Raw genomic sequence first — 20,311 nt, 5'->3', positions numbered from 1 at the left:
ATGATAACCTTAGGCACACCTAAGGCATTTTTTGCTTTCGCGCCAATATTTTTTTTTGGCGCCGATTGTCAACCAGTTCTGTTTGGGAAGACTGCCGGCTGTTGACTGATTTTGTTTTCAGGTAATCTAAACTAAATCTATCAGTTTCAGTTTTCTTATTTCTCAATTTTTTAAGTAGTGCTGCCACTTAACCATGGCAACAAACAATTTTAACAATCTATGTCCGTCCGTGGTTCGTCCGTCTGTCCGTGAATATGAACGCGTTGAACGGAGGTGCCTCCTGCCGGCTACACACAGTTGGACAAAATAGGTGTAGGGTATAAATTTGAACGATTAGTATCTTTCGGCATAGTCTCTTACATCCAACCATCTCTCAATTTGAGCTCTATTGTTGTATGCAAAACTTTGAGAATCGCTTTTATGTCAGGACGGATGTTTAGTTAAAATTAAGTTTATTTTCATCATATAATTTTCTCTTTCCCTATTACAAATACATTTAATTTTTACCCATTAGAGATTCATTCCCACTTTAGCATTTAAAAAGATCAGGGGTAGAATGCGTTCCAAAATGAGATTAAAACGAATCGCATGAAAGGCAGCAAGATTTTTAAATCACGCATCCTTTTCGGATGACGTTTGCTTGCTCTTACTATCGTCTGAATCTTGGTGGCGGCTCTCATAAATGTACTTGAACTCATAGTTCTCGTCGATTCCCACAAAATAGGTTGGCAATATGCCACGCCCCTTGACGAAAGTCATGCCGCGGTAGTTACACTCTAGGCCATATTTGCGCAACATTTCGGCAGTCTCTTCGGTCACTTGGATTTGCCCAGCGAGACCGGTGGAGTCCATACGTGAGGCCATGTTTACCGCGTTTCCCCAAATATCGTAGTGCACCTGTGAGGCACCCACAACGCCGGCCATCACCTCGCCGCTTGATATTCCAATGCTCATATCAGCACTGAATACATCACGATCCACTGGTAAATTCTTATAATCATTGTTGCAAGTCCACAGGGTTCGCATCAAGTCCAACGCAAAGGTGGTTAGCACGAAGACCACTTCCTCCTTTTTCTCGCTCGACGCGAATTTATCCTTGCGGAAGACCGAAATTGAGCGACGTGCACGCAGGACTGCAATAGGACAGATATATATTAACAATGGACCTGTTAGCCCAATCGCTTACCCTCCTGGATAACAGATTCGTGTGTAGTCCTCTCTTGGCTTATGACTGAGGAGAACCGCAGATCTAAGCCACAGGCTGCCATATATGTACAGCCCACAATTTTGATCTTCTCCACTAGATAATCGTCCCTATAATATGACAACTACAGCAAAGAAATAAGCGTTGGTAAATTGCACAGGCACTGTGGCTCTTACGATTCGGTCAAATTCGGATATAATCTCGTTGAGAACCCGCAAGTTGGGCAAATCCAATTCAAAATTGTGCAGGGATGCGAACATGACGGCCACCATTGCGTAGTCTTCATAGTATAGCTCGTGTCTGGCTAGCGAGGTCAGATAGACATTGGCTGCATACAATTATAGAATGTGCTCATAAGTAAACAAATTTGAATATCAGTTCAACAACAGTCCTACCGACATGGGCTGGCAATATATTGTGCAATAGAATTGTTATGGATTGATCGGCTATCAAGGCATCGTGCTGTTTTTTCAACAGCTCCTCTCTCCATCTAAATAATTTTTATAAAAATGTACAAGCTGTTGGGGCTTTGTGTCGGTTATTCACTCACTTGTAGTTGATCTTGTTATTAAACTCGGTCTGTCGCTCCTTGAAATATAGACTCAGCAAAGTAATTATGACCAACAAACAGTGCGCATATTCAGCTTCAAAATAAGGATTAGTTGTGAGACTATGATGAACTATGTACCCATACTGAAAGAACAGGATGATCATATAGGTTAACGCCTCTAATGCGCTAACCACAACTTTCATCATGAAGGGGATGCGTGTAAAGATAAGACTCATCCCAATTATGAGGCACATCATGTTGGTTAGCATCCAGGGATGAAAGCACATATTCATATCTGGCTCGTAATGGTACAGCTTGCTCTCAATATGCACCACCTCGTACTCTTCTCTATCACAATCCATCTAATTAGAATATCCATATAAAGTTAGAGATCTAACTAAAGTGGAATAAATGATACCCACCAGCATGACGCTTATAATGCCAAAGTACGCTATTATGGTGTACATGTAGATACCAATACGTTTGATGAGACTGCGCTGAATACTTTCCGCAACTCGAAATAGACAGCAACTTATGCGAGAGTACTTGTGGTCTTGAGTGGAATATCGTAAAAAGCAGAGCTTCTTATACCAAGTTAAAAATAGTAATATGCTTAAGCTCAGTATCACAACACCGTCCACAATGATGCCAAGCTTGACCATTCCGGTGTCATGGGCATATTGTATATAGCTCAGCGTAAGGCCAAATACCCAGGCTAAAAGTATACTGTATTTTAGCATGTAATCGGGTTGGTGCATATAACCATATTCAAGGCGAGGATCGCGAAAATGCAATAGATAAATGCCGATTACTGGACGTGTTCGAATGTATTCCTTGTGCCTGTTTTTCCCCCACAAGTTGAATATTTCCTTAAAGTTTTCCCTAAGGCTATAAGATAAATGAGACAACTGAAAATGTTAACATAGGTTGTTCGTCCAATCGACGCTTACCTTACAGGACCAACCGGCATCTTTTGGAACTCTTCACGCAACTCTAGTCCAACCGAAGATTGCTGCTCCAGCTCAGTTTCAGAGTCTATTATTCTGACGGATACAAAATCCAGGTCGATTACGGCTCTTGGTTTTACATTAGGGGGAATAAGATATGTGACAACGTTGTGCTTTTGAAGGAAGGGATCATTACGGGCTTTTTCGGTACCGGGTTGCACCGTATACGTAGGCTCTATAACCATTTGGAGAGTTCTTTCGCTAGTATGAATATGACCTGGCACCCCGGTTCCCTCTAGTCGATTGGCAATAACCACATCCGAGCCTAATGTAAATCATAACAGTGTGCTATACTTTTAAGTATATGTATTTCATATGCAAAAAGAAATCTTAAATACTACCTACCCCAAATGTCATATTGCAACTTTGCTGCCCCAAGGACTCCAGCACACAGAGCTCCTGAATGCACACCAACGCGTATGTCTATCTCAAGTTTTTCTTTGGCACTAAATGGATTGGAAATGTTGAATGTTAAATAGAGCATTGGGTACATACATATTATCGGATCTCGTCTTTTTTGACACTAACCGGACTTCGCGAATGTTATCGATCATACAGAGCCCAAAATCGAGACAACATCTGGCATGGTCGGGATCTGGTCTTGTCAGACCCGCCACACAATAATAGCAGTCGCCCAAGAATTTGATGCGCTGAACCGTATAACGAGAGGCGGCCATGTCGAATCTGGCATACAATTCATGGAGTAAGGCAACTAGCTTCTTAACCGTTAATGTTGTGGTCAGATAGGTGTAGTTGACTATATCTGCATACAGAATACTGACATCGGGATGAATCTGAATGGCCATAATGCGATCTCTTCTGGTGTTGAGTGGTGTATTGCGATGCTTTTCAGAGAATTTAATCCGATTGCGAATATCTTCTTGAATCGGCTGCGCTATTTGTGGCGGCAATATACTATGCAGAAACAATTTTTCCTGCGCCCGTGCGCTCCTAAGCCAAATGTCCTGCATCACATACTGTTGTCGATCAAGAAACGAGGAGCGTACGATAATCTCACGCATTATGCGAAAAAACGTACCATACAAATTTAAACAGAATTGATGCGAAAGTTCTACCGACATATAGTTAAAGTGCGTCACATTCGCCATCTCATATCGATGCTTTGAAGCTAAATATATAACAAAATAGGAAGTGTAAAGGACGGACACGGAAATTCCAAGCGCTAACGGCGGTAAAATATATGGAATCGGAAGAAACATATAGATCGTAAAGAGAATATACGTGTCAAAGAAAGACCCTATTATCCAGTCGTCCATGTAGTAATGGTAAAGGTTAAGCGATAGATCTGTAAAAATATTAATGAAATCCAAGAAAGTAATAAATAAAAATAAATAGACACCAACCAGAAAAAACCATAAATACCACAGCAAGCACCGAGGGCAAATACAATTTACATCTAAGTTTCGGCACACAGCTTGGATTGGCGTTGGGCCAGAGGATTAGAGTGACAACCGCGGCAGACACCGTGTAGAAGCCGACATCTATATAAATTTTATCCCTGTCCTGTGTACGCAGACAAATGAACTTTATGGTTATCAAAATGTAATTATATCCACCATGCACGTTGTCAGTAACAAAACGCAGTGAAGTACCGTGAAAGCCAGGTGAAGCAGCAGAAACACACCGACGTAGTTGGCGCTTAGTCGCATCTGGTATTCAGTAAACTCTTTTTCTACACCTATCTCTTTGCACTTTTTCTGTGATTTTTTGTCAGCGTTGGTATATAGATAGTAGGTCATTAATTCGACGTTATTATACGATACCTTTAGAAAATTTCGCTCCCAACGTACTTCCTTCGAATAATCAAATTGGCATTTCATTTTTAAATTCTACAAACATTTCATTGTAACGAAATAAAAAAACCGTATATTCAAGGAGTAACTGATAAAGTATTATATCGAACTAAAAAATTAACTTTTAAGCATATAAACGGTTTAGTTTCCGTTTATGCTGTTTTATTGCAATGTATAATTACTGTTATCCTAAGAGTGTCAAATGTTAAATGCCTTTACAGACATAGAACAGGTAGATGTATTTTTTAAAAAAAATGTATATTTTATTGTGTTGTATGTTTTCTCTGTGAATTTGTCAAAATAGTTGTGTCTTAATTCAGTAGAGACAAAAAGCAAAATCTAGACACCGTTAAAGCGCAAAAGTCAGAAGGTCAGTAACGTTAACGCAAAAATGAGCATTCTTCGGCGCAAAAAGAGAACGTGCGCAATTGGAGAAAATTGACGTAAAAATGAGTAACGTAACGCACAAAACTAATGTTTACCAGCACTGCAGTGTGTTGTTTTTCGTGTATTTCATGGTGGAGTTAAACAGCATTCAATAAAATTCGTAAAAGTTAGGAAACCCTCTGCGGGCGAGTGGCTAACATAGATCTCAGAAATATATTTGAATATTCGCCACAATCATACACCAAAACAAAAGCAAGGACGGAACGTATCGAAAACAACAATTATTTTGCAACGATAACAAATTTGGAGGAGCCCAAGCAAAGGTAATTGTAAGACAACCAAACCAGCCAAAAAACTGCTGCTGCTGGCATGCCTGGCAACAATATGGCATTTTGGTAAATCCGTTTCGGTTTCGTGTGCTGTGACCGCGCTCTGCTGCTGTACTTGGTCATTGCCAAATTTCGGCTGCGATGGCTCACGCTGTTGCTGCTGTCTTCAAACCTGTCCCAACTGCATCGTGTTTGGGCCCTCCACCCCCAGTCCGCGCCAACGCCGAGCCGTGTCCATGGCTACAACGATGTAGCGATGAAAACTGAAAACTGTTTGCAGCCAGCAGGATTTCGCCTTACTTGTTTTAGTCAGTCAGCAGCAGCAGCGACGTCAGTCTTTGTTAAGTTTTGCGTTCCATTTACATACATGCATACAAAACCTACATATGTACATACATATGTATGTTTGTGTGCATGCATACAGTCTTGGATATGGTTTTGTAATGCCTATGTATGTACATATATCCAGTTTGTGCCTTGGTCAATTTTTTTTTTGGTTGTGTTTTCGTATTTTTAGTGTGAAACTCATGCAGTGCAGATCGTAACGACAGCGCAGTCCATATCCACGGCCATAGGCACAAGTCCGCACGCAGATCATCCCGAGCAATCCCGCTAGAAAATGGAATCGGCGCTGGACGTTCTCTCCCGAGCAGCCACCATGGTGCAAAACAATGCGAGCGGTGAGTACTCCACTGACATTTGGTCATCTGGTCAAATAGTTATCGCTAATATCTCAACGGGCTCCCATTAACCAATTCCGTATAAACAGTAACAACAACGCTAACAATTTGATGATGTTAGTTTTATGGACGTTCCGACGTTGACACCGACTGACATCTGTTCTTGTTATTTTTGTATATTCTGGGTACGTCTGTACTCCTTATGTCTTTATGGGTTTCACCTTTGCACCAGCGTTCTAAAAACTTGAAAGTATTTAAACAATGTTATTCTCGGTTGACACTTTTGTTGTGTTTCCCCAACAATGTTCATATGCACATTTTTATATATATATGTATGTATGTAGGTAGTTCCCATTAGGTGGTGGTGTCTTGGGCCGAGACCAAGTTGTAGTTTATCGCCATTGCTCTCTTTCCCTGTGGCATGAATCATAGCCTTTGGCATGCTCAGCTGAAGTGCATGTGTCGCAACTTAAACTCCAAGATATTTGTTTCTTCTGTTGCGATCCATACATATGTACATATGTATGTACATACATATGCATATAAGCAAATGCACACGCATACAAGCATACACGCACATTTATTGCGTATCACGAGCGAACTGAAAATAAAACATTCCAATAAAATGAGTTTGCGGCGCATTCCGATTCCGATTTTCATAAATGTGTCAAATGCCGCATTTTTGAAAACGACGTCGACGTCGGCGGCGGCGGCGGCGACGCAAGCTCTCTGTGCCCCGCGTGCGGGCGTTATCAATAGTTGACGTCGAGACGAGCACGAATCGTACGGTTAATGTGCTATGTACTCTTACATAGTTTAATATGTATACAAACATACATGTACAGTTCGATGTGTGCAAGTATTGCACATATTTGTACTGGCGACACACATAAATATAGATAGTTTGCATATGTTTGTACGTATTTGCAATTTGAATTTATTGTATCCCACCTCGACCGCGCCCCCTTTGAACGCGTGACATGCCAAAGAAATGCGAGTGCTAACGGATTGGCTTGAACATGTGCATATGTACATGTATTTGCAATTAATAATAATAATTTTGTGACTACATAATGTAAATTTCAACTACTATCAAGTGGCTTGCGGCTTCCCTTAAAGAGTAGTAAATAGCATACATATGTAGTCAAGAGGTTTACCAATGTTTATGCAAATCGAAAGCTGGGTATGTGCTGTGATAAACCACACCATTTCAACGCCACCCACTATCGAACGCGCAGTCCAGCGGCTTAATATACCCTGTACTCATTGCAAATGGATAACAAGGGTAGATCAGTTTTGTGCTCATGCATGTAACATTTCCGTGTACATATATTCTCGCTCAGCATCAACGGCCGTGTCGGTCCTGTCCTGTCCGTAACTTTGTAGATTTGAAAAGTTCCCTCCTATTGCTCGTGTCCATGAAATCGATAAAAATCCATATCCAAACCCTATATTAAAACATATCTAGGAGCTTAAAAGAACCATAGACAACAAATTTGATAGGTAGGATTTCATATTATATGTATATCGGAGCTTAAAAGCGCTATAGGTAACAAATTCGATAAGCAGGATTTTGCATAATAAACACAGATCCATTTCAGTTCCATATCTCATCCTTTTTGCCTTCAAATTTCGTAAAAAACTGATTTTTAGAGGCATAGTCGTGGGCTCTGCGCTCAGGGTATCTGCTAGTCGGGCATAGTCCCTAGACAGCTCACTTGTTTTGTTAGTTTACATTTGCCATTGCGTCGCTGCCCATTCGAGATGTCTTTATCAACATGCTCCATACATATTTGACAAATTCCTTAGCCAAATGCACAAATACATACATAATTTCAGCTGTCAACGCCAAGCGGAATGTATTTAATAAATATGTGTGCTGAAAAAATGTATATATACACATATATGTGTGAAAGTCCGACAATAACAAAATTCCATAAACAAATATGTGTAGATTTTTTAAAACAATTGGATAATATGCGCGCGCGTTTTGTTTGTATTTTTGTTGTATTTTTAAACGCGAGCAGACCTTTGTCACATGTCAGCAGTTATTTGTGTTCTGTACTCTTGGTCAATAGGCTGCGCTTGGCTCATTGGATGTCGTCACATATAGTTTGATTGATCAGCCAAATTGTAAATGCAAAATGTCGTTAACCTGGCCATGATTAATGAATAATGTCATAATCGAAACAAACGCGCGAGCGCACGCATTTGTTCTTCATAAATCACACGTGGCCAGTGCAAGCCAAGAAAAGCGGGTCGATTGTCTCCAGGCCGTTAATTAAACTGCCGGCACTTGTGGCTGAGATTTCAGAATAAAGCACTAAACAGCTGTCAGCTGATCGTTTGTGTGTGTGTGTGTGTATTTTCTTCTCTGCCCATAATTAATAAACAAATAGTCGTTACAGCAATTGTGTGGCTCGAGAAAAAAAACCGAAATAAATTTATAAAATTTGTGGCAGTTTTGAGCTAGGTGAGCTCTCACCAGGCACAGCTGGATACGTCAGCTCATCAAGTAATTTACATGGCCTTTCAATTTCCCATTGCTAGTTGCCAGTCGGCAGTCGGCAGTCGGCAGTTGGCAGTGGCAAACACTCTCTTCCTTTTACTGGCCAAACGGCACGCAAACTAGCCGTGATTCTCGACCAGATGAAAGAAACTGGTCTGTGTGGACCGTAAACAGCTTCTAGCTGGATGACCGACCGTCTGGCTCTGGCCTTTCTGCCTTTCTTTTTGCTCTCAATGCTGCTTCTTCTTTCTGCTTTTTTTAACATTTGACTATTTGCCTATTGCCACAAATTTGGTTTCGACATCGATTTTGGACATATCTTATTATTAAGTATTATGCATGTGTTGTGCCCCTCTGGAAATTTCTCGTAATTTGGCAACATTTGCATTCGAAATTTGGGCAAATTCGTATTGACTTTTTCTCACGCTAGATTTAATACCGGATGATATTTTAGAATGACAACTATATTTATTATATTGTTCTGTTGCTGTTGCCACAGTGTTCATTATGTTTAAGCTCTTGTTGTTGTTTCTGTTTCTGTTGTTGTTGTTGTTGCTGTTGTTGCTGTTACTTTTAGCCAATAGCCAAAACCGGTTTTCAAACTGCGCGCACGCTCGCGTTTTATTTAAATTTTGAACTGGTTTCTCCTGATTTGTGTGTGCCTTTCTGCGGCATACAGTGGTCGCTCGGAAATTAGAACTTCCAGAAAATCATCATTAGACGTTTTGAACATAACGCTTTGTAAATGTCATTGTTTTCCGTTTTATGTAAGATCAATTTTCGATATAGAAATTGTTATTGTTTTTCGTTCTAATTAGATCAATATTCGAAATAGAGATTTTAAAATCCTCCATAGGTCCTTTAATAGCAATTGATTATCATATGTATCATTAATTGTTACCATTGAATATTGATAAAAAGGACACGAAACGAGGTATATACGAGGCAGAAGTAGACATCAACAGCCAAGTTGCTCTAGCTCCGTTCATACTTCATAAAAGCTAGAGGCCTTAAATTACAAGTGTATGTACTAGCTGATCAAGATTGATTCATCCAGAAGACAATCTCCTGTCCTTTAGGAATTTCTCCTAGTTATAAAACTGTAAGAGTCGCCAGATTTGATATGTAAAATATTTAATTCTTTGCAAGCCTGCCCGTAATCCAACTAAATTGTAAGATTAGGTATACCACTGCACTTGGTTTATGCATACGTTTGCGTTCCCTATCAAAGCCCAGAAAATGTGAAAAAGATCGGAATATAAATGTAAATCAAGAAAGCATTTCACAAAGTGCAAAGGTGAAGAAAGAAGAAGCTCAGCTTCATAAAGCTGCACATCCTACGATATGTGTTGTTGGGCTTGTATGTTCAAACTGCATCTCGTGGCTGAGAACAGAGTAACTCCAAGTCATGCAAGCCCGCAAAAAATACTCTTGTTTTGTATTTAATGTATGTAAAGAAGTGCATCCGGAAACAGGATTTGTTCCCAAATTAAAATCACCTCGTCCAATAAAGACTTTTGAATTTGGGAGCAAACACTGTCATGTTAAATATACATCTTTTATCCGATTCAAATCGAAAAAAACCTAAACCTCATTTGTGCATTAGTAAGAAATTTCATTGACTTGCCATAAACACTTCCGTGCCCAAAACTATAACTACTTGACCCAATTGTTGCTCGTCTTGCTGATATTTTTGTTGTTGTTGTTGTTGCTTTCGCTGCTCACTGAGAACTCTCAAATTTCTGCAGTGATTTCTAAATAAAAAGTGCATACATCGTTAGCCAACAATTAGCCCAGCATTTTCCGGGTTTGCGGCACCAAATGCAAACTGAAGAATGGCGTAATATTGAATTGCTGCTTAGGTTGACTAAGCACAAATCTAGAAGGGGCCATCCAATATACTCCATGTAGATTATAGGGTATTCAGAAAGACTATCATTAGACTAGCCTGTTCTCTGGGGAGTTAGGCGAGCAGTTGAACAATTCTCAATTGTTTAACAGATTTCAGTTGATATTACTGATCGAAAATATATATATATCTTTTGTGGCCAATATGCTTCCTTCTGCTAGTTACATCAACATGTTATCCTTTTATCCGCTCAATCCATTATTTTAATTACATTCCTCATTCAGTTAGATTCAGATTGCCGAATCCCTTAGGTGCCACACGGGTCAAGTAAACAATGTATGCAAAAAAGTAGGAACTGCTTGGACTTTTTGTGATTGTTTTTGTTGTTGTTGTGTATAACATTTTGGGTTGCTGTAATTTGCAATTGTTGTTGTGCGTCTGTTGTTGTCGATGTTGTTGTTATTGTTGCTGATTGTTGTTGCTGGCATGATTGCCTTTCGATTGACCTCGTTGCGCATGCGTGCGCATGTTTCACGCTACACTAAAACTTTTCGCACAAGTTAAAAAAAACTCAATGAAGAAGAAGCAGCAGTGGTAGAAGAAGAAGCAGAAGAGGAGGCAACAAAAAATCGTGCCGTTGATGAGTAAGCAACAGGGCAAAATGTCTCTAAGCTAGCCACGAGGCGCTGTGCCGATTGTCAGCCAAGTCAATCAGTCAGTCGGCGCAGCTAGCCAACAAGTCGGTCGGTCGGTCGATCCGTCGGTCGGGCGATCGGTCGTCGGAACCGTCAGTCAGGTATTCAGTCCATAATTCGGCTGTGAGCTTTGCTTAATTGTGATTTGACGCGCTACGAAACAGAAAATTGCACTTTGTTGTTGTTTTTTTTTTTTTTTTTTGGTTTTAACGCAAATTAACAAATAGCTGCCAAGTATTGATCGAGATATGAAAAGATCAAGAAATCGTTGAATCCGCAGATTGCAAGAGCCAATCATCGGGCCAACAGCTGAGCTTGCAACAGGCGCGCACATATTAGCTGGAATCGATTCTCTACGAGTATTCGACCGCTTCGATTCCTGTTGCAGCTACTGCTCTTGCTGTTGTTGTTGTTGTTTGTTGTTGTTGTTGTTGTTGTTGGGGCTGGGGCAACAGTAGTAGTTGTGCTACAAATCGGGCGTAAAATTTCATGGGCCTGCTATTGAATTAAAAACGAGTTTGCTTCATGTTGTTGTTTGTTGTTGCTCTCTGTTTTCTGCTGCTGCTGCTGCTGTTGCTGTTGCTGTTGTTGTTGCTGTTGTTGCTGTTACTGTTGCTGTTGCTGTTGCTGTTGCTACTACTTCTGGTTGCAGTAATGGCCGCCTTTAAACACAGACAGCGCCAAGCCCCAGCACAACGTGCCGCAGCAATAACAACAGCTCCAACACAACAATAAAAACAACAACAAGCCAACACAGCGAACAGACAACAGTCACTTTTTAGTTGTATTGCTGCGTTTGTTGTTGTTTCTGTTGCTGTTGCTTTAGCTATTGATGTTATCGTTGTTGTTGTTGTTGTTGTTGTCGTTATTGTGGTTGTACTGCCGACCTATTGTTTGTTTCATTTTGTTGTCATTTTCGCAAGCGAGTTTGCAGCCCATACAAACACATTAATATGAATGCATGTACATGTGCGCTGGCGTACATACATACATACACACATACATACATACATACATACATTTTTAGGTGAGTACCCGCTTAAAAAATTCGGCTTGCGGTGCCAAAATAGAAGGCCCACCACAACGCTCAGTTTTATACTGAGCTGAGCTATGTTGTATAAATGTTATTTTGATGTGTCCAAAGAAATGTAATTCTCTTTAAAGAGGCTGCGAAACAGTTTACGTTACTTTTTCAGTGGGTCGAAAGGCGAGAAAGCACCAACAAGCGATAAATGAGTCTCTTTAGAGAAATGAAAAACTTTTGTTTTGACAAATAGCTGAAAAGCTGACCCCTGCAAAAAGAATAGTATATGTAAATAAAATGTGTATATTTGAAAAGAAAACCAATTTTTTGTTCGAAAATCAAATTAAAAATATGTTTATTTGTTGCAAAGTTCCCAAAAAGACTCAGTCAATATTATTTCGCAAATGAGAATCTTTGTGGGGGTGTGTGCAAACTTTATAATAAACTGCAAGCATTGATCAAGCCCAAAAATCGCCCACGCACTGTGCTGGGACAGCGCTGTCCAACAACGACTCGACTCGGGCCCAACCCAACGCCGAAGACAACGGCAAGCCATAAGTGCAACGTAGTCATAGTTACCCTGTTTCGCAAATGATCTGCGCGTGCTGGGTAAAAGGGCAAAGAGGAGTGGGATGCGGCATCTGTCATCCTGTGGATAAGTGGCGTTCACTGTCTCCTTTCCCGCTTAGTTGTTTTCAATTACAAAATCGCAAAGCCCAACCGAAAGCAAGTCCAAAGAAAGCAGCTAGCGAAACAATCGCAGCAAACCGTCAATAGCCAAAACGGAAATTGGTAAAAAGCAAAATAAAAATAAAAAAAATACAAAAAAAAAAAACAAAGTAAACGTAAACGTAAACAACAACAAAAACAATATGAGTGCCAACTGTCGCAAGTGCAAATGGCTTTTAAGGCCAGAAGTCTACACGGGACGCGCCGAGACGAGAGAGAGAGTGTTGTTGTGAGAGACGGCTTGGGCGGTGAGACGAAGTCACGACGTAGCCACAGATTACAAAAACAACAAAACAGAAACCAACAATAACAGCAAAAACATAAGAAAAACAACAACAAGAACGTCCCGTAAGCGAACGAGCATGAGTTGAACGACGACGACAAAGCTTTGGGAGCCCGCCCGAAAGCTCTTCGTCTTCAAGTCGCACTCGCAATCGGAATCGCACTCGCCGTCGCTGTCTGGCGATCAGTTCAAGTTTGTCCGTCGAGCCACAAAGAGCTGAGCGCGCGGCAGAGGCAGAGACCCAGAGCCAAAGCTCGAGTACAGCTGAATAAAAAGAAGACGAAGAAGAAGCAGTAGTAGCAGCAGCAGCAGCAGAAACTGAAGCCACATTCATCGTACTCGTCGTGTTTGGTCGTCGTGGTCGTATCGGCAGCCAGAGCTGAAAGCGAAACTGGCGCTCAAGTTCAGCGAGCGAATCGACGTCGCCGCCGCCGCCGTCGTCGTCTCCGTCGATTTCTATGCAAATTATTACTCAGAAAAACATATAAAAAGCGTGCTATTTATGTTTCGCTAAATGTCGACTTGAAGCGCCGCCGTTGCCGTTGCCGTTGCTGCAGCAGTGGCAGAGACTGTGACGAAAACGGAGATTCGAACGGGAGCACGGGCACCACGGGTACGGGTACGGGTACGGGAACGGGGACCTGGATTGTAACCCGAGACCGAGTCGCCAAGTCGCGCAACACGACAAATACAGATCGTATCTGTATCTATAGCAGCGACAGTCGCTGTGTGCTACTGTATTAGTGTGTGTGTGTGTGCGTGTATCTGTGTATCTGTATCTGAAGCGGCACACAGAGCGCAAAAAGTAATCATAAACTAAAGCAACAATAAAGCGAGCGAAAACGTAAAGCGGAAAAAGTAAGCTAAAAGTCACTTACAAAAATCAAAAGCAAAAATAAAAAAAATAAAAAACGCGCCTCTTTCCGTCGAACGTCGATCTCGTCGATCGTCAATCGACAGCAGACAAACGTTGGCTCGTCAGCGAAATTAGCTCCAGCTGCTCCGTTCGGTTAATCGGGCGCTCCGTCTCCGTCTCCGACTCGAGTCGTGGGTGAGATACAGAGCTGGCCTCCAATGGGATTGTGATTAAAATAATTATTATTGTTATTGTTGTGATTGTGATTGTGGTCGGCGACGACGACGACTCTGACTGTGCCCAGGACATCAAGTGAAACCCGAAAAGAGATCTCCATAACACTGAGCTGCGTCAGCACGAAACGCGATCCGCCTGGCGTATGTACTGAAGACACCGCCAATAAACTGAGTATACAAACACACGCAAGAGATAACTAACTGATAGCAATGGAATATCTATGCATATTGAACGCCTTCGAGCAGAACTATTACAATCGCATCATGGAAATCGAGCGACTGGCAGCTGTCTCACAGCAGCCTTCCCTGGGCAGATCGGTCTTGGCCTCGGCTTCGATCTCGGCCTCGGCGTCCGCCTCAGCGAGTGCCTCATCATCATCTGCTGCATCATCAACGGCCAGCTCGCCCACGGCGGTAACCAGGGAGGCTGCCGCTGCCGCCACAGCTGCCTTATCCTCGACGCGCCACTTTCCGGCCAGCTTTGCGCACGCAGCAGCCCTTGCGGCCACGCAACAGCAGCTGCAGCAGAGATTCGCAGCGGCTGCCTATCAGCAGGGCCAGGCTGAGTTACCGGCGCAGTCGCCACTGTTTTATCAGCAGCAGCAGCTGCCGGGAGCTGCACATCAGCAGCCAGGAACTGGATCGCTGCAGCCGAACAACTCCAACATGGCCAACAGTTTGCTCTGGCAGCCGTGGCGGGATCTGCAGCAGGCAGCAGCCATGCATCATCAGCTCTGCAAGCAGCAGCAGCAGCAACAGCAGCAACAGCAGCAGCAGCAGCAGCAACAGTTGCAAAAAGGTTCGTGTTTCAAGGGGAATATTATATAAGAGATTTAGACGAAACCGCGCTGACCTCCAGCAACGTTTGCCAAAAATCAAATTTGTCACATACCGAGTTTCTTTTGAAATACGAGACAGCGACAGGGAAAAGTGTGAGAGGTAGAGAAATTTGTGAAAGAATCGTTCCGTTCGTAGTATGAAAGATCTTTCGCCCGTATTAGACACAAATTATGGATACAGCACGAACCAGGAAAATCAACACTTGGATATCATTGACTGGCCACTTGCACGAGTAGCTCACGTGAAGTCCGATATCTGGACGAGCTGCCACGCTGGGATCTGGTGGTCACTCAGACAGTCAGGCTGGCAGAGCGTGGAGCTACGTGCCCGTTTTAATGAATGGGGATCAGAGTCTATAGTTTTCAAATTGTTTATCTGCAAATGTTTACGTTGGCTAAAGCGTGGCTAGGACGTGCTCTTCATGCGTCCCGTGCTCGTGTGTGCGTGTGTGTGTGTGTGTGTGTGCGTGTTTGTGTGTGATCAATTGATGGTGTCACCAGCCGTTAATGAAAACGTGTCGCGCCTCAAGCTGTTACGCAAGCTGATGACGACGCTGGCAAGCCAATGTGGAGTGACCCATTTCATTTGGCTATTAGCGCGAAATTGGTAATGAAATTGGCAACACTTTTACTACGCTTGCCAACGCCTGACATTGCTGGCTGGCCGCGTTTCGATTGGCGTTCTGCTGATCTGCGCTCTGTTTCCGCCGGCGTCATCGTCGCCAGCTCTGCCATGCACTGTACCTAATTGCTCACATTGCACAAATCACACAAATGCTTTCAATTACATGGCACAAACACAGACGCCGCCGTCGCTGACGTCGCTGCCAACTGAAACGAGCGCCTGGACAAATGCGACCCAACTGCGTCGGCTGCTGTACTCTGCACGGCTCAGCTTTGTTTTTGTTTCAGTTTCGGTTCGAATACCCTTGTAGAACGCATGTCACATAGAAACAGATCTCTCCATATGCGTAAGGCATATAGATATATATACATTTCTGGTCAGGAACAGTCGGGTTTTCTAGTCATGTCCGTCTGGCTGCAAGCTAGTCAAAGTTTTAAACGGTTCAAAGCTCCCTTTTTCTGTTGCATGAAGCCACATATGTTCGAGTCATGCGAATCGGAGCGCTATATCATGTAGCTGTCATAGGAATATTTGAAAAAATGAAGTTTTCACTTCATCATGAACAAAATCTTATCAACATAGGAGTACTATATCATATACATAGCTGTAAAGAAAAAATCAATCGAAAACTTTTGTGTTTTTCAAAATTACTTGCTTCAGTTTCGCTCTTCTCACTCATTTACTATGCTCCCAAAATATCTGCTAAACCGTATCGAATCGGTCTACTATATCATATGACTCCTATGTTGGAAACAAAGCGATATATAATTACATTTCTAAGCCATATGTCTACAAGGGTATTTGTTCTTCGGCCTGACAGAGATAGCCGTAATTTCTTGTTTTTTTTTTTTTTTAATTTGTTGACATATTAAAACCAGATTTGCAATCAAGTCGGGCACGAGCATGACTCACAAGCCGGCGGAAAAAATAATAAAAATAATAAGAAACGCCTGCGACGACACCGACAGCGACGGCGATGAAAATAATAACTATACAAACTTAAGCTACAGCAACAACTATAACAACGACAACAACAACAACAACAGCAGCAACAACAACAATTACAAAAACGTGTTTGCATAAGCAACAAATGTTATTTTTCTATTGCTGTTTGCAGTGCGAGTAGACCAAATCGTTCGACTGTTCGACTTTTTGGTCTATGGAACTGGTTGGCGATTCTGGATGCGAACTCTCCTCTGCGGGCGGATTGTTTGGGTGATTAAGCAAAGTTTGCAATGACTTGGCTCGATTGAGGGAGGGCTACAGATTATCAGGCACTTGCAGTTTCCCCCCATTGCTGCCAATTAGCTTAGGTCGTCGAATTTATTTAGCTGGCCGTGTGTGTGTCTTGCGTTTGATTAAAGAAAAGATGAGAAGGGGGGGGGGGGGGGGCGACAAAGACCGACAGAACTCGACAAAAACAGGCAAACAACAACATGGTTGTGAATACAATCATGTATAAATAATACTGGATACACAGAACACACCGAAAGAAAGCCCCAATGATGATCCCCCACAGCAGCAAAAACCGGACAAAGTTGTCTTTGAGCGACGACCGGAAATGTGCAATAAAATTTGAATGTTTCTTTATTATTATCATCATCCCCATCATCTTCCGCTGCAACAGAAGCCAGTTCCATTGCTTTTATTGTTGTTGTTGTTGCTGCTGTTGTTGTTGTTGTCCGTCTGTTTTCATGTTTTGCTTTCGGTCCACTCCATGCCACTCGGGCGAGGGAGAGCAACCAGTTTGTGGCACCTTTCGTGACGCAGGCGCAAAAAATAATAATAAATTGCAGCCAGCGGTGACGTTGCCAAAAACAGGACCACAACAACTGGTTCCGCCACAGTCGTAGCCGCAGCCGCAGCCCGAGCCGCAGCCAAAGCCGCCTCCACCAACGCCGCCAACTCCTTCATTCATTCATTCATTCATGCGTTCGACGCCTTGGCCAAGAGGAGAGCTGGCATCGCTGCTCAAAATGTGCAGAAGTCGCTTGACGGGTTTGCCTGCCCCTTTAATTTGGGCTCCAAAACGCGCTTTGGAGTGCCCTCGCTGCCTGCCTGATTTTTTTTCTTTTAACTTGGTTTCCTGAGGGACAGCACCTAAAAAAAAAAATGAAAAAAAGAAGAAATAAATCTGAAATTGAAACAGAAAGAGAAACTGCACTGTACGTAAACTGGAGTAGAGTGCACCTACACACATGCACGGCGTGCGTATCCAGGTGAGGGTATCCGCTCTTCGGTGGTTGTTGCCAATCTGGTTGATGCCCACGCACCACCTTAGACTTCCCACGCCAAACTCGAACAATATCCATTGGGATGCCGGGCACGTTTGTCCAGACTAGCGCCCAGCGTTTTGCTCAGTGTAAACGCTCCACTCACACACACACAATCGCACACACACACACACACTGAGACAATCCCATGATCGTAGAAAAACTAGTTTTCTTAACCAACTTTTATTGTGACTCGGAGTTTCGATTGTGTTTTTCTGGCTTTGTATTCGCTATTGTGGCTTTTTTTTCTTCTTCGTTGTTGGGCTTTTATGCATAATTTTTGTTGTGCCCACCTCCTGACCGGGTCTGGAGCTGAGTCTGTCACCGTGGCTTGAGTTGGCAGAGCACTCGAAAGCTCCGTTCGGTCTTTGAGCGGAAATTCATTGAAAAACGAAAGACTTAGGCAACAAACTTGAACGTGACTGCGACGCCGGCAGAGCCAACAACTCAACTCCATGTGATTCATTACGCCCACTTCATTGCCGCTCATAATCAAAATTCAAGACAGAGCGACACGAGAACCACAGCGAAACAAATCAAAGGATTAGAACGAGATCTGGCGGCTAGCCACAGAGCCATAATTCAAATCAGATTCGATGTTATTGTGCTCCGGCTAGCGAAAAGAAGAAGAAAACAAATCAAAATCAATATACACCCAACTATTAAATCAAAGCGAAGAACTCGTTTTAAAGCCCAGTTTCTTAAACATTTCAGAAACGCGCCTGACATCAAAAGAGCTTCCAACCACCAAATGGCGTCGCGAGCGTCGTCAACGTTCCGGCGCCGCCGAATATTATCATGTTCGCGATGCAGGCAACGGTCTCTTCATTGTCGGCGACAGGGCGAGGGAAAGAGAGAGGGAGCCGGACATGGACAGCCCCATCGATATGTCGGTGACGTCGAGCACTGTGAAGCATCAGCGCGCCTCACCGCCTCCACCGTACCGCGAGCCGCTGGGGGGAGCAGCAAGCAGCCACAGCTACACGGCCAGCCGGCCCAGCGTTATTACCCAAGCACCGCCCAAACGGGAGCAGCCGGAGCATGTGCATCACAACTCGCACTCCAATCACGAGCATGACCATCGCAGTACGGGTAAGTTCCAGCCGTTGTCGATCTGTTTGACGGACGAGTTTTAATGTCAGCATCATCATCAATTTTTTGCAGAGTCCGATCCTATTTGTGACATCGACGAGCATTTCCGGCGCTCTTTGGGGCCGGGCTATGCGGCGCTGTTGAAATCGCCATCATCCAGCTCGCCCACACCGTCGCCACAGCCACAGTCTCAGTTGCAGCCGGTGGCTGGGAGTGGAACACCCATGCAGCAGATCTCGCCACAAGGCTATCGGCAACAACAACCAACAACAACTTACCAGCAAAATCACTCGCCATTGCCGCTGTCACTGCCCATGTCTAAGCTGGGCTTGCCCATCGTTCAATCACCCACGTTGCAGTCTGCACCGGTATCGCCACAGCACGAACTGCCGCCGCCACAGGAGGAGCCGCTGTCCCTGTCTCCGCCACCCGTTCGAGCAGCTTCCGCTTTGTCGTGCCCTTCGCCACCGCTTGGCGTCAGCCAAATATTAGATGCAACGGTAACCAAGAGAGAGAGAGCCCTGGACACACCTCATCATACTCCCCCCAGATGTAATACACCACCGCCGGCCTATGGCAGCGTTGTGATGGCATCGACGCCAACGCCGCCCACCATGCCAGCTATTATACGTGTGAAAGCCGAACCAGGACTAGCGGCAGCATCATCGACGCATACGCCGCCCGCTTCGCCTACCTCATCCACAAACATTTCGATATTCACCAAGACTGAGGCCTCTGTAGACGATCACTTTGCCAAGGCACTGGGCGACACATGGAAAAAGTTGCAGGGCCAGAAGGAGTAGACCTGCAGTGCAAATGTGAGGACCAACTCAAAAGCTGTTCTTATTTAAAACTACACAATTGATTTTTAAAGATCTCATGACGATGTGAAAATTCTTCAAATGCGAGTGTATTACAAGTTTCTTATTATGATTTTATTATTGAATATAGTTATGGAAAAGCGTATACGTACATGTGACAAAATTGGTATTCTTAATGCATAGTTGCATAGATAGACTAATCCTTAATATGTATTAAATTATGTGCATACATATGTATGTATGCATATTACGTATGTTTATTTCATAATTCTAAATTATGAATTTAATCTAAGCTTATGTTTATCCAAATGAATCCTATAAAACTTAAATCAAACGAGTGGCAAATACACAGTACTCTCTAACAAGCACTCTATTATTATTTAAGTGAATCTTACAATAAACATTAAAATAAATTCGTTTTCGAATGATTTCAAATTTGGTTTGAAAGCGCGCGCATGTATGCCCTTCAAACCGTCGGTATCATTTTGAACGTGATGGCAACGCTGACT

The 20,311-nt window shown here is 43.1% G+C and overlaps 2 protein-coding genes across 9 annotated transcripts; one reads left to right on the top strand and one right to left on the bottom strand.

Moving 5' to 3' along the window:
• Positions 1-435: 435 nt before the first annotated feature.
• Positions 436-4,783, bottom strand: LOC135432881 (adenylyl cyclase X E-like). Of its 7 annotated transcripts, none has more exons than XM_064688748.1 (12): positions 4,546-4,767; positions 4,375-4,479; positions 4,126-4,306; positions 3,290-4,067; positions 3,107-3,207; positions 2,705-3,026; positions 2,177-2,642; positions 1,755-2,116; positions 1,600-1,694; positions 1,381-1,532; positions 1,187-1,328; positions 436-1,133 (listed from the first exon to the last, which is right to left on the bottom strand). In XM_064688748.1, the coding sequence occupies exons 1-12, from the start codon at positions 4,600-4,602 to the stop codon at positions 613-615; spliced, it is 3,282 nt and encodes a 1,093-aa protein (XP_064544818.1). In that variant the 5' UTR covers positions 4,603-4,767; the 3' UTR covers positions 436-612. The 7 variants fall into 7 exon arrangements, 6 of the variants coding, with proteins under 6 accessions (XP_064544818.1, XP_064544816.1, XP_064544819.1 ...); XM_064688746.1 differs by having other exon boundaries at positions 4,126-4,285; positions 4,339-4,479; positions 4,546-4,766; XM_064688749.1 differs by having other exon boundaries at positions 4,126-4,285; positions 4,546-4,766.
• A 192-nt stretch (positions 4,784-4,975) lies between these two features.
• On the top strand, positions 4,976-19,947 carry Tgi (Tondu-domain-containing Growth Inhibitor). 2 transcript variants are annotated; one of them, XM_064688763.1, is made up of 4 exons: positions 4,976-5,285; positions 5,809-5,971; positions 18,604-18,981; positions 19,054-19,947. In XM_064688763.1, exons 2-4 carry the CDS (start codon positions 5,911-5,913, stop codon positions 19,782-19,784), a joined length of 1,170 nt encoding a protein of 389 aa, XP_064544833.1. In that variant the 5' UTR covers positions 4,976-5,285; positions 5,809-5,910; the 3' UTR covers positions 19,785-19,947. The 2 variants fall into 2 exon arrangements, with proteins under 2 accessions (XP_064544833.1, XP_064544832.1); XM_064688762.1 differs by lacking the exons at positions 4,976-5,285; positions 5,809-5,971 and adding an exon at positions 13,312-14,951.
• Positions 19,948-20,311: the final 364 nt, after the last annotated feature.

The sequence above is a fragment of the Drosophila montana genome, unplaced genomic scaffold (assembly GCF_035044405.1).
Source record: "Drosophila montana isolate Dmon_TW-CO22-7 unplaced genomic scaffold, ASM3504440v1 contig_3216_1, whole genome shotgun sequence".
Lineage (NCBI taxonomy): Eukaryota > Metazoa > Arthropoda > Insecta > Diptera > Drosophilidae > Drosophila > Drosophila montana.
The sequence above is the reverse complement of the archived record's forward strand: the minus strand, read 5'-3'. Positions and strand labels throughout refer to the sequence as shown.